The sequence below is a fragment of the Odontesthes bonariensis genome, chromosome 5, assembly GCF_027942865.1.
Source record: "Odontesthes bonariensis isolate fOdoBon6 chromosome 5, fOdoBon6.hap1, whole genome shotgun sequence".
NCBI classification, from domain to species: Eukaryota; Metazoa; Chordata; class Actinopteri; order Atheriniformes; family Atherinopsidae; genus Odontesthes; species Odontesthes bonariensis.
The window spans coordinates 8,039,294-8,053,487 of record NC_134510.1 but is presented as its reverse complement, the minus strand read 5'-3'; the positions used below and the strand labels follow the sequence as shown (position 1 = coordinate 8,053,487).

Sequence of the window (14,194 nt, the reverse complement as noted above, 5' to 3'; positions counted from 1 at the left end):
TGGCACATAATCGGAGTAATATCAAGGAACATCCAGTCTTCAATAGACCTCAATGGGATTTACAAAATGTCAAATAAAACACGCTGAAGTTGGTGCAGAACAGGGCCATTTTACTGCATTTTTTTTGCATTTTGATCGCCCTAAACTAGGTCCTGTATGGAAACTACAATAGTTACACTGCTCAAATCTGGATGGAATTATTCTAAAGAGGGTACAGAGTCTTTAAAACATATTTTATGATTTGTTAAAACTTTATTTGGTCATTGAAAATTCAAAAAGGTGAAATCATCTTGCTGTGCGACGCACATGTATGGTTGTGAGGTTTAGAAGCGGACTGGCGTGTACTACTCCCTTCGCCCTTGACTTCAGCTTCTGAGGCAGAGGATTGTCTATGAATTTATTCTGAAAGCTTGTACCGGAAGTGCTGAAATTTAATTTGTAGACTACTGGCGGTTTCGAAGCTGAGGAAACGAAAACAGAGTCATAATAGCCGTGAGAAGAAGCCTGTGGACGGATTTAATGAAACGTGAGTACTTTTTCCACATAATTCCACCGCTAAGAGTGACCGAGCAGAGGAAACTGCTCTGCTCCACATGTTTTACGTCACACAGTGCTGATTTTCGGTCAGCCCCACCGACAAGAGGACGCTTTCATTCAGCTAAACGTTCCTCTGTCTGCCTCTGAACCGCAGTGCTCCTGTTTTAAGCGTTGATGACCTGTTTTTGTGCAGAGACACGTCTTTCACTTTTTTAATGTAACAATGTGTGTTTTTAAGCAGGCTCACTAAAACCTTATGGAAGGATTTCCATTTGTACGTAACTGTATGTTACAGCAGCTGGTCCAACTTACTCCTGTGAGACAGGGTAACAGTTGTATGATAATGATCATTAGTATGGTTTTATATTATTATCATCATCAATAATAATAATGATAAAACAACTAAAGTATTAGTTGGTGAGCTCAGTTCCCATCTATTTCCCAGTTTGACATCAGAAGTGTATTCACCAGGAAACAGCTGGAACTGACCAACCACTTGTGGTTCCAGGCTGCTATAAAATATATTGTGGTGAGGGTAAATGCACGAGGACTTTAGGAAAGACATTTCCCTGTCCTCACAGTGAAAGTTCTGAGTCATCCAGGTCTTTCAGACATGCTTGTTGTCTAACCCAGTGGTTTTCAAAGTAGGGGCCGCCAGGGGGCGCTAGGGGGCCTCAGAAAATTGTAGGGAAGATAAGAAAAAAATGCAAAAATAGAAAATATATTTTTTTTACACATCATAAAAAATAGCCACATTTTTTTAATCAGTATTGTAAAATACAATTTATAATAATATGTCATATCGAAATGTTATTTGCCATGCTCGTCTTTCTGATTGGCTGCCAGTTAAAACATTGTAGACCTGGCGGTTTGCGCCTGTTCTCAAGCTGCTCTCAGTGTTGCCAATTTAGCGACTTTGTCGCTAGATTTAGCGACTTTTGGCCATCTCTGGCGACAAAAAAAATAATCTAGCGATTTAGCGACTTTCGGGCTCAATCTGGCTGAATCTAGCGACAATTTAACTTGTTTTGTGAGTGACAAATCAGTTGCCCCGCGACACCATACAGGCCGAGACAGAAGCACTGCAGGACGGCGGCAACCCGGCATACCGTCATTTCCTGTCAAAACGGCAGTTTCAAGCTAGCTAAAACGAGGGTAGGTTCACTTCCTGTTTTCAAAACAAAAGCACCTTTTTATCGTAATGGCTTTCCCTATGATAAAAGACAACGGGTATTTTATTTTGTCAAAATAACCGGAAGTGCGTTGCTCACTGCGGCTAGCTTTAGTAGCGCCGAATTCGTCGGAACAAAATTGTAAATAGCCGGTATTTTGGCAGGTTTTTAACACGTTGGGGATCTAAACGACTACTTTCTGGCCTGAAAAGTTTCAAATGTTGCTCAAGTTTACAGAGTTTAGAGCTGAAATCAGCTTCAGGCCGGCTGATTTCGGCTCGGGTAGGAGCGAAAATATATAATATGGGCGTGGTTACGTCACTTATGACGTCATGACGCAATCTAGCGACTTCTAGCGACTTTTCAGAGAGCCAATAGCGACTTCTTGGGATTTTTTTTTGGCAACACTGGCTGCTCTGCTCCTCAAGCTAGGGTGTAGGTAGCTTAGCCAAAATGGACGGGTTTTTGACTACGAAGAGACCGAAGGAACAGACCAACAGCCCTGCTGTGGAGGTCACTGCTGCAAAAAAAAAACTAAGAACTGGCCAACTAAAATCAGAAAGTATGAGGCAGCATATATTAAGTTTGGCTTTACAGCCATACAGAAAAATGGCCACAATTGCCCGAAATGCGTCCTCTGTCTGGAGTCCCTCTCAAATGAGTGTTTAAAACCTTCGAAACTTCAGCGTCACTACATACAAAAACATCCGGCAGAGTTCTTCAGACGTAAAGAAGAGCATTTAGTCAGGCCATCTGCTGTATTCACACAGCAAGCTACTGTCCGTGAATAAAAGAAAGAAAATACGTTCTAAAAGTTGATGTTTCTTTACATATTTTGTAGCATTGTCTGTGGTTTGCAAAGGGGGTCCCCGGCCAGAAGCTAATACTGTTTGGGGGGCCTTGGCATGGAAAAGTTTGGGAACCCCTGGTCTGACCAACTGATTGGGTTCATAGATGAGTACAGCTGAGTATCATCAGCATAGCAATGCAAATGTATGCCATGCTGTCTAATAATGTTACCTAATGGAAGCATGTACAAAGTGAAAATAATTGGTCCAAGCACAGAACCCTGAGGAACTCCATGACTTACTCTGGTTTGTGAGGAAGATTCTTCATTTACAAGAACAAACTGAAATCTATCAGATAAATGTAAATGTATTTTATTTATACAGCCCTTAACAGACAATCATTACGATGTACCAAGGTGCTTTACAGCAGGTAATAAATAAAGAGAAGAATAAGTAAAAACAAATAAAAATAAGTTAAGATAAATATGACTTAAACCAGCAGTGCAGTGCCTTTAATCCCAATAACATGTTCAAGTCTCACAGAATGCTGTGATCAATAGTATCAACTGCACCACTGAGATCCAACAGGACAAGCACAGACACAAGTCCGCTATCAGAGGCTAAGAGGAGATCATTGGTAACTTTCAGCAGTGCTGTTTCTGTGCTATGATGCACTCTGAATCATGACTGAAACTCTTCAAACAGATTATTTCTGTGTAAATGATCACAAAGCTGAGCTGCAACAATTTTTTAAAAGAAATTTAGACTAAAAAAGGGAGATTGGATAAAGGTCGATAATTCAACACCTCAGGATCAAGAGTAGGTTTTTTAAGTAAAGGTTTAATTGCAGCAACCTTAAAAGTCTGAGGTACATATCCTGTCAACAAAGACAGATTGATCAAATCCAATATGGAAGTGTCAATTAAGGGGAAAACCTCCTTTAAAGATGTTGAAAGTTGATGGTATTTTCTTTGCCAATTTATTTCAGGCTACGCCTACACGAAAACGAAACGAGGTTTTTTTTTAAAACGGGTACGAAAATTCTTGCGACCACACGGCAACGCGCTGCTGTAAAGACTCAGGTCCAGACGAAAACGGATGAAAACGATGAAACGATGCAGTACACACGCCACTGTGTCACGCCACGCTGTGAGACAATAGAGAAGTGTTAAAATTGGCTCACAGCGTCAACGTTTGACTGACACAAAAACGTTTTAGCTGTAACAATGGAAACGAAACGAGGCCGTTTTCAAACTTTCCCACTCTGGAACCCGTTCTCAAAAACTATCGTTTTGGGGTAGTGGGAACGCCGGCTCCGTGTGGCCGCGACAGCGAAACGATAAGAAAAAGTATCGTTTACAGTGAAAAACGTTTCCGTGTAGCCGCATTAAAGCACACAGCTGTGAATTAAACCAGCCTCTTCTGACCAATTAACGTCTTTTTCAGAGGGGTTACTTTGTCCAGTGTTGTATGCATTGTTACCATCTCCTGTGGTAAAGGATTGTCTGATATAGTCTATGTTGAAGGATGTAACACTTCAACTTGTACTTTATTTTTATAGCACATTTAAAATAATAAAGGAAATATAGAGATAGGAACAACTTCTAGTGGCCACCTCATGTAGTTCTGAACCTTTATCAGGAAAGTGACAGGCCCAATTCACATTATTCCACCCAAAGAGCAGCCAGTAGGGGCCACTGCTGACCAGGACACAAGAACATGGCTGTATTTCACCTCAGGGCTGCTGTGAGACTCCCTGTGATTGTTCTGAATTTAAAATGATCCCTTTCAGGATTCATTTTGACAAAAGGGATTTTAGTTCTCTATATATTGTATGAATAGATGTAAATCTTGCAGTGCGTTGATGCAGATCATGATGCATTATATTTGACAGATTTAGAACTTTAGACAAGCTGTTGCATAGAAGTAGCCCTCAAGCTGTGTGTGTGTGTGTGTGTGTGTGTGTACTGTGCAGGCAGCAGCCATGCTGAGCTGTGAAATCTGTGGTAAGGAGATGATGTTGGAGGAGGACATGAGGACTCATCTTCTTCTCAGCCACCTGGAAAATGACATGAGCTGTCCACTCTGTTGTCTGTCTGGAGTGTCCTACGATGAGCTCTGTTTCCACATCACATCTGCACATCCTGAAGAGCAGTACAGACAGAAAGAGCCAGCTCGCCTCACATGTGCTTCAGGTGATTCTGCTAGAACAAATTCTGGTGTCCATGAGAGTGGGAAATCCTGCACAAATGGGGACAGCAGGAATACGGCTGGGGCAACGTCCACCGTTGCTTCTGCTGTCAACACAATCTCAGTGGTACCAGGTTCATGGCCAGAGGAGACTGCACCCATCAGTGCAGCTCTGACAGCAAACCCCAAAACCATGCAGGGCTCTGTCAGCTGCTGGAGGGAGGGTGCCGATGGAATAAATTCTGAGCACAACAAAGCCGAGCTGGAGGTGCTGCCTCTATCAAAAAGAGGTAAATATACACATCAAACCCTATTTCAACTCCTAAAGGCAACATACAATTGAATTGTTCTGTATTTTTTGTAGAGAAGACTTTCTCCTGCCCAATGTGTTCTCTGGTGTGCAGCAGCTCTTTCATTCTGCAGGAGCATGTCGAGCTGCATCTGCAGGACCAGCACTCAGACCAGGGTAACCTCTTTGACTCTAATATTTACGGAACATTCCATTCAGTGACCATCAGCACACATCAGCACACAGCCAACATGTAGAATTGTCACATTTTTCAGGTCCATAAATTTAATTTCTGAACTACATGTCGAAGTGTCCTTGGGCAAAACACTGAACCCCACATTGTGTGTGAATGTGACAAAAAAAAAACCTGTAGAACATGTATAGACTAAGACATGCTGTGGGTGTGTGAATAGGGGAAAGTGGCTTGTAGCGTAAAAGTACTTTGTGTGGTCAAACGCAAAAAGCACAAATAGAAAAGCACTATAAAAGTACAGCGCATTTACCATTTAGCACCTCACTGTCTGTCCTGCTGTGTGGGCTGATGGTTCAGTCATAAATAACAAGCTAGAGAGTGGTGTTTATCTGAAAGTGTGGCCCAACACAGCCAGCAGGATAGTGTGAGAAGATCATGTTGTCATAGTGCCATGATCTAAAAAAACAGTTTAAACACAACTTATCGTCTAAACAAATAGTTTCAGGGTTACACTGTAAGAATACACCTACTCTGCATGATGTGTACAGTTCATGTCTGATTGTTTGTTTTGTTTGTTCAGGGTTGACACTGGAGGCGTGTTCACCAGCTGTTACATCAGCATCATCCAGCTGCCTCTCAGGTGTGTTGCCTGGTTACCTGGCACTGTAAATGAGCTGTGTATGAGTCCCTGCACCACATCGGCACATAGTTTCACTGTTTATTCAGACTTTTTGTTCTGGTACACGTTGGAACAGTTGCAGCAACCAATTCTGGATATTTCTACACTTTTATTTTGTGTTTAGTTCATTTGTTTAAAAAGATACAAAACATAATTATGAAATTGATGGATTGGCTTTTTAATTGTCAAGGTCTAAGAAAATATTATTCTTAAATTTTGTTATTTTGAATTCTGTGAAAATCATACTGATGGAGTGAAAATCTCGTGTTGTGACTAAAACAAGACCTTCAGACCTGCACGTCCTGTCTATAATCTCTTGAGTTGGCGAACACAAAGCTCCTCCTGAACACTGAGAGCAGAAAACAAACACAAACTACTCACAAAAAGTTATGGATATTTGGCTTTCTGGTGAAATTTATGGAAAATGTAAAAAGTTCACGCTACAGGGATATTACATTGTGAAAGTAGCATCAATTACAGCTTGACAACGATGTCTCATGTTATTCACAAGTCGACTTATTGTCTGCTGAGGCATGGTATCCCACTCCTCTTGAAGGGCGACCCTCAGGTCATTGAGGTTCTGGGGTACAGAGTTACGAGCCTCTACATGGCGACTCAGGTGATCCATTATGGTTTCAATGGTATCCAGGTTTGAAAAACGTGTAGGCCACTCCATTTGAGGTACTCCAGTCTGCAGCAGCCGTTACCTAATGATGCGACCTCGATGAGCTGGAGCATTGTCGTCCATGAAGCTGAAAAAATTAGGCCTGTGTTGTTCATGCAGGGGCACAATGACTGGATTAATGATGTTATTCAGGTAGTATGGGCTTGTCACTGTACCATTCACAAAGTGTAGGGCAGTTCTGTACTGACTAGACATACCTGCCCACACTGTAACACCACCACCACCAAAGGCTTATCTGGGAACAACAGTGGCTGATGCATAGCGCTCTCCTTGACGTCTCCAACATCGTTGGCAGCCATTATTTCTGTTCAACATGAATTGACTTTCATCAGAGAACAGCCCTGGTCCATCACCCAGTGTAGGAATTTAGATACATTTCTAGGATGCGCTGAGATGCATCATCAGTGAGGTTCCTGGGGTCATCGGGTGTTTCGGGTCTTTCAACATCAGACCCCTTCACACGCAGGTGACCCATCCAGGGTTGATCAAGTCCCAGATTGCGATCCAAAGCCATTGTGTGGCTTTTTCTGTGGCTTCAGTGATGGAATGTATGGCTCTGTATTCTCTCCAGCCCTTAGGAAGCGGATGGGATTCTTCCTGGGGCGGAGATGGCTGAGGTGACTGCTTCCGTTACTACTTTAAGCACCTGGTCATGGTGCCAGCAGTAGCGACAATGGGCCAGGGCCTTGAGGCAGCTGCTAAGGAGGTGTTGAAGGGATCTTCTTCCAGCACACAGGGGGCAGGCAGGTGTCTCCTTTCCTATGGCTGTGCCCAACTGACTGTTTGGAAAGAAGCCCAGGCCTGATCACCCTCTTGCCACCATCCCGACAAAGGCCCTCTGTCTCAGCCGTGCCTCTGCTACCTGTAGCTCTCTGGCAGCACTCTACTTCTTGCCTGTATGGACCTCAATGCCACCTGCTGCCACATTGGGGTCCCTGGAGTCTCTGTACTGCATGGCCTCTCTTGTCCGTGTTACCACAAACTCTTCGGAGAGGCCATTGAAGAGGAGCTGAAGGATGTTGGTAGACCCGTAAAGGGCAGCGCCGCTCAGGCTCCTTGGCCAAGCTACCTTTGCAGATAACTGTTGATCTTCTTGTCCAGAGCTTCCACAGTTGACATTGGGACATCATACAGTAGCAGTGGCCAAAAAACCCTGGGAAGAATGGTATGCTGGTAGATCCATGCCTTGAAACGACCAGGCAACCCAGATTTGTCAACTATGGTAAGCCAGACTCCTAGATCACCGCAGGTTCTGTAGATGGCGGCTGTGTCCTTCAAGCTGTAGTCAAAGAGTTTCCCCAAGCTCTTGACGGTTTTTTCCAACAATGTTGGAATGGTGGTCTCAGAATGCTTAAAATGTAACTTGTCCACAACTTTTCCCTTCTTCAAGACCAGGGACCTAGCTGGTTTGAAACTCATCCTTGCCCAAGAGATGAGCCTTTCAAACACTTGTAAGATCCACCTGCTACCAGGGACTGATTATGTTGTCATGGTCAGGTCATCCATGTAGGCTTTGATAGGTGGCTGCCGCATTCCAAACTTGGTAAGTTGCCAACTGTACCGAAGTGTCAATGTAAATGTTCTTTAAGCAGAACGTTAAAAGCCACCGTGACAGAATGCTGTGGAAAATCTTTCCCTCTGTGCTAAGCAAGGTCTTGAACTGATCAAGGTCTTTGAAGTTCTCCTCCTTGGGAACCCCACACCTCAGCATATCTCCACTAGTTAGCGACTCTTCCTCGCCGCCAGACAACTCTCAGGATCTTCCACATTGGCTGACAGAGTCCCAGACAGCGTTTGTATGCCGTATGGAACCCCACTGGGAAAAGGGGCAGAGGCTGATCTTGCTGCCTTGATGATTTCCTGAACCTCTCTCCAACTTGGTTCCTTGATGTCAAACTCTGTTGTTGGTGGAGCTGGGCTTGTGTTGTGAAGGCGTTGACATCCTCTATTCAGCACTCAAGGTGGCCACTCCGTTTGTTGCCCAGCAGCTTCCTGGTTAAGCTGAAGGGGTTGGCGATAAAGGATGCTTGCTTCTTGGCCCTCTCCTTTGCTCGTCTGTGATGCCACTCCGTTCTGCGGATCGTTAGGAGCTTCTTCCCCAGGATCTCTCACAACTTCACCAGAGGCTGATGTTCCTCTTCTCTGACAACCTTTCACTTTCTCTTAAGAGATCTCAACACTTGGCGTAACTGTTGGATCTTGGTGGCTCTGCGGTTCTTATTGTAAGGTTTCCTGCTGCTTTCTGTTTCAATGAGGCCAAATCTCTCAGACGCATAGCTAACAATGATGGTAGTCATTGTGTGTAACCGTCTGTCAGCATCACTCTTCACTGTTGTTTGAACGATCTCACAAACATTGTTATCAAATTGCTGCCACATACTTTTGCTGGTTACTGGGTTACATGTGATCCGCTGTCGGACTACTCTGTGTGGAGTCTGGGATGCAGGCGCGTGGAGGTGCTGGGCTCTGTGAGGTGAGTCCCGGCCATGCTTCTCCTGTTTCTCAGCAGGAACTAGTCCTGTGCATAGCACCTGTGTCTCCTTGTCCAAGAATTTCATCTGGGTCATGGCCACGTGCATTCAAAAGTTTACAGAAGGTCACATTAAGTTCATCTTTAAAGTTTATAATGCATTTTAGGCTCATCCTGAAATTTCACCTGAAAGCCGAATATCCTTAACTTTTTGTGAGTAGTGTATGTACTCTGGACCAGGCTGTTTACTATGGTGATGACAACTTTTCGTCTGATCACTCTTCCATGGAGGTTATGTTTTTGTAGGTGTGGCTGCACAGTGAAACGGTGCACAGCCACTCTGCTAAATCTTCATGAAGATAATCCTACAAATAGTAAAAGTTTTCTTGGTCTTCCAGACCTCAACTCGACCCCCTCTGTTCCTGTAGACTGTTGTTTTCTAATTAAATTGCAAACTGAAGAAATGGCTGCCTGAAAACTTTGTGCTTTTTTAATGAACATGAATTATTTAAATTTGCTGATTATTGGGACTAGCTTCATGTGGTCAGAGTTTTACAAAGTTCTGAAATTTGCATCACCTTGCCTTTCCAAGTGATTATTGCGTGGAGCCATTACCCTAAAATGACAAGTTCTCTTCTTGTGTTTGTATCTGGAAGCTCAAATGTCTTGGGGTGTTTAAACTTTTATTTGCTGATGCTCTGCATTTTTCACTCCAAATTTGTACAAGACAGAGATAATTCGCTTATCTAATATTTTGAGAACACTGTTTCATTTGTAACTTTCTGTCCTCATCTCGGTTACCTCACTCAGTAACAGAAACTTTGACCATGTCTGTTCCTGCGGTACTCACGGTCCATCAGCTGAGTTATATGAATCTTCTTGCTCTAACAGGACTTGAATGCAGCTTTCATTCTGTTTTTTAGGAGCGAGAAGATTTGAGTGCCCAATGTGCTCAGTTGTCTGCAGTGACAGCTTCTCTTTGCAGGAACATGTTGAACTCCATTTAGACCACAACACAGCTGTGAACTGTGCAGGTGGGTATACTCTCCATTCATATAACCCTGCTGCAACATAACTTACTTTTCTTCCTTGTCAAATGTATTTTATTTGTCTTGTTTCAAGGTTCTGATACACTCAGAACTTAGAATTTCCTTTTGGTTGCCACAGGAAGCCATGGCTCAGATCTGAAGCTAGCCACACAGCTTCAGCAGGAGGAGACGACGAGGAGGAGGCAGGAGGATGAGGAGCAGGAGAGAAAGCAGTTCAAGAAGCTACAGGTCTGGAATCTGATAGTGTATCATTACGCAATCAAACAAAAGGCCTCATGCGAGAACATTTTCGTATTTTTATTCATAGTCATAGTCATATGCATGTCCAAAAAGTTCCGTAAAAGCACCATAAACCTCCGTTTTCAAAATCATCAACTCACCGGAGTGGTTACTGGTGTGCACTGGTAATCCATATCAAATTTCGTTGCGAAACGTTGCTTCTGTCGTGTTTTATTTGGCAGCTCGTTCATGCTCGAACTATTTTCTTAGCCACCTCACAGCCGTGGATAAACTTCCGCTCAGCAGTTGAATCTGACTTGCTATACTCCACACCACTTGATGGCGCCATTGATGGCGATTGTTCATTGTCCTTAGGCACGTAATCGGAGTAATATCAACGAACATCCAGTCTTCAATAGAACTCAATGGGATTTACAAAATGTCAAATAAAACACGACAGAAGCAACTTTTCGCAATGAAATTTGATATGGATTACCAGTGCACACCAGTAACCACTCCAATGAGTTGATGATTTTGAAAACGGACGTTTATGGTGCTTTTACGGACCTTTTTGGACATGCACATGACTTGCCATTCTGAAGCAGGTTGAGATGAATCAAAATTAGGCAAATACCGGAGACAACAGTAAACATCAAAAAAGCGGTGAGGGGGTTCTAAAACATTGCAGACGACACAGAAAAGAGGCTTAATGTTGAAAATACCGCAGTTATCCTTTAACTTCGGAAAAGGTGTGTAAACGACCTGCGTAAAGGATGAATGCCACCCGTGCGTATTTAAGTGCACGTGCACGAGGATAGTAAATTTGCATATTCCACGGCCAAAATAATAATGTGGTGGTCTCTGATGCCACTGTGGGTTCTGTTAGCAAGGATTGCTTGAGATGTCGTTTTGTTTGATAATACGTTTTATTAACACATTGACTCCTAAGTCACGTAAAACTACGTTTTTACTGCACATGCGTTGGCTCCCACATGGTAAAAATACGTTTTTACGTTTTTTTTATGGATTCTGAATCTATACATTCTAATGCACATTCTGTGTGATTTTTGTAATTATGTGATGAACTGACATAGATGGCAGTCAAAAACTGGTGTCATCATCTGGACATTTTAATTACATTACGCCAATGGCTTTGCGTCAACTCAAGAACAATTTTGATAACGGTGCATTGATTGTTGTGCATTTCCGCATTTTGTCCAATCGCACGTGTCGGTTTCCAGAGGGTGACGGTAAAGTAACATAAACAAACAACAAGAAGGAGAAGAAGACACGCAACAAGTCTAAGGAGGCGGTCTTATGAACAGGTTAGCTTTGCAACATGCGACACGACGCAAATCCTCTGACCCGGATATGTAAGTATCTAAAGTGCGACAGGCTGAAAGAGCGCATGTTTCACAAAAGCCCCGATCTCAGTTTGTTGTTGATTTTGGTGGACACCCGCCTTGGTTTAGCTAAGGATAGCTCGCTAATGGCGGCACCTAGAGACACGCAGTTTTGACCCACAAAGAGTTTAAAGTCTCAGCTTTCAAACGAGACATAACATGTTTCAGTGACCCTATCACATAATATGCTGTGACTGTACAAAAAACGTAAAAAAAAATGGTTTAGAACGCTGGGATTCTACGACATAATTCTGTAAAAACCGCCGGTATTCAATGTGTTAATATGGTGTCTTTTCAGTGGAGTCGTTCGCAGGTCTTGTCCCTCCCGGATTCGTGCTGCCGACTCCACAACCGTTGTCTCTGCTCTCTCTCCTCCCAGGTCCAGCACGCTACTGTTTTTAAAAGGGGAGTGATTAGACAAATGGATACTGGTGCACTAATCACTCACCTGGTGCTGCTTCCCTGAGCTCTTTCCACACCTCTCTCCTGCAGCTTATGCGCCATGCCCCCTCCACAAATACCATATAAGGCTAAGCTTCCTCTCTCCTGTGCCACAAAGTCTTGAGTGTTGAGTCATGAGAATGTCATCAAGGCGCAAAACAACTTTAGGGGCTCTGAGATTGAAGTTCTGCTTTCAGAGATCCATTTTTAGCAGTGTCAGCAGTGGAATTACGGAACCTGCTAGAGTGAAGAAATGGGAAGCAAATAGGAGTGCTGTTAATTCCGTGTCACCTGTAGTTCGTAATGTCGCCGAAATAAAAAAGAAAAGGTTTGATATGAAAATGGCTTAAAAAAAAACGTCTCGCCATGGTCAGGCACTCGATGACTGCAGCTAAAGCCGTGCAATCAGTTGTTGCCTCATCATGATGGCACTTCGATGGGGTGGTCCATGAGGGGGGTCTTCTGGCACCACACCTTCTGGTCTGCCTGGGCTGGTTCAGGCAGTAGGAGACCCTCATTCATGGCAATATTGTGCAAATCTGGGATGCCTTCTCTGGGCTATAGGGCAGTTTGCCCCCCGCTGTATGGAGACGCACCCACCTGGCCTTCAGCTCAGTGCGCTCCACAGCAGCACGGGTGCTTTTTTTTTTTGTCATTAAAGTTTTTTTATTTTGCTTTTATAATAGAAAAAAAACAAAAACAAACAAACATTCAATAACAGAAACACATACATCGGCAGCAACATAGAACATGACAGCACTCCTCAATTATCTATTTACAAACATATTTATGCACATATACAACACACCCCAAATCTATGGGGGAAATTTTGTGTCAAAAAAATTAATATAAATATGAACGAATTTATAAATGTATATATAATTAATATAAATATAAAAATGTGATCGAGATATATGTGAGTAAAAATGAATATAAATATGAACGAATTTATAAATGTATATATAATTAATATAAATATAAAAATGTGACACACAAATAAATGTATATATGTATATAAATATACATACATTTGTAAATATATTTTCGAGATTTTAAAATAAATATGCTTGACTTTGTGTGTGCAGTCTGGCAGTCTGCATTTGTGGATCCATTTTTTGCTCTCGTGTCCATGGCATAATTTTGACACACTCCTACTGTGCTGCACGATGCACAAACAAATACATGCCGATTTGAATGTGAACACACAGCCCACTATTCACGGAGTCTCCACCAGATGGCAGTGTGCACTTTTCCTAAATCCCTTTTGCTAGGCAGAATGAAAAGTAAAATGTATTAAACTTATTAGTCCAGGGTATTCTTCATTAAGACTGGTCTGGAGCTAGCATTGAGTAGATAGAATCAGAGTAGATAGAACCTAGAGAATCTTTGATAGATTCCGATTCAGGTTCTAGGTCAGTGGGAGAAAGCATTCCGACAACAGAATAGCTATTGATGCTAGCGGAGCTGCTATGACTAGCGTCATTGATCATATGTTCTGAACATTTAGATAACAAATATAACACAATGAACATCAGCTGCAGGTTTCAAAGCATGAGAAAAAAAATCGCGGGGTATACATTACATTACATTTGACCTTTTATTCTGCCTAGCCAAAGGGATTTAGGAAAAGTTATAAATGATTAAACTACCAGTCATACCCATCCAGTTTTTCCACTTGTCGACTCCATATTGATCGTCCAAAGCCTCTGTCTTGGACTGCTTGGCACTGCCATTGCCCTGTGCCTTGCACACTGCCATCTGGTGGAGACTCCGTGAATAGTGGGCTGTGCCGCTGTTCACATTCAAATCGGCATGCATTTGTTTGTGCATCGTGCAGCACAGTAGGAGTGTGTCAAAATTACGCCATGGACACGAGAGCAAAAAATGGATCCACAAATGAAGACTGCCAGACTGCACACACAAAGTCAAGCATATTTATTTTAAAATCTCGAAAATATATTTACAAATGTATGTATATTTATATACATATATACATTTATTTGTGTGTCACATTTTTATATTTATATTAATTATATATACATTTATAAATTCGTTCATATTTATATTCCTTTTTACTCA

At 42.6% G+C, this 14,194-nt stretch overlaps 1 protein-coding gene across 1 annotated transcript in view; it reads left to right on the top strand.

The window, feature by feature from the left end:
* The first annotated feature begins 94 nt into the window (after nucleotides 1–94).
* Nucleotides 95–14,194, top strand: part of zufsp (zinc finger containing ubiquitin peptidase 1) — a 28,640-nt gene continuing 14,540 nt past the window's right edge. Inside the window, exons 1-6 of the mRNA XM_075464756.1 lie at nucleotides 95–526; nucleotides 4,473–4,977; nucleotides 5,052–5,153; nucleotides 5,750–5,809; nucleotides 9,927–10,037; nucleotides 10,171–10,280. Coding sequence (XP_075320871.1) covers nucleotides 4,482–4,977; nucleotides 5,052–5,153; nucleotides 5,750–5,809; nucleotides 9,927–10,037; nucleotides 10,171–10,280 — 879 coding nt within the window. The 5' untranslated portion in view covers nucleotides 95–526; nucleotides 4,473–4,481. The remainder of the gene's footprint in view (nucleotides 527–4,472; nucleotides 4,978–5,051; nucleotides 5,154–5,749; nucleotides 5,810–9,926; nucleotides 10,038–10,170; nucleotides 10,281–14,194) is intronic.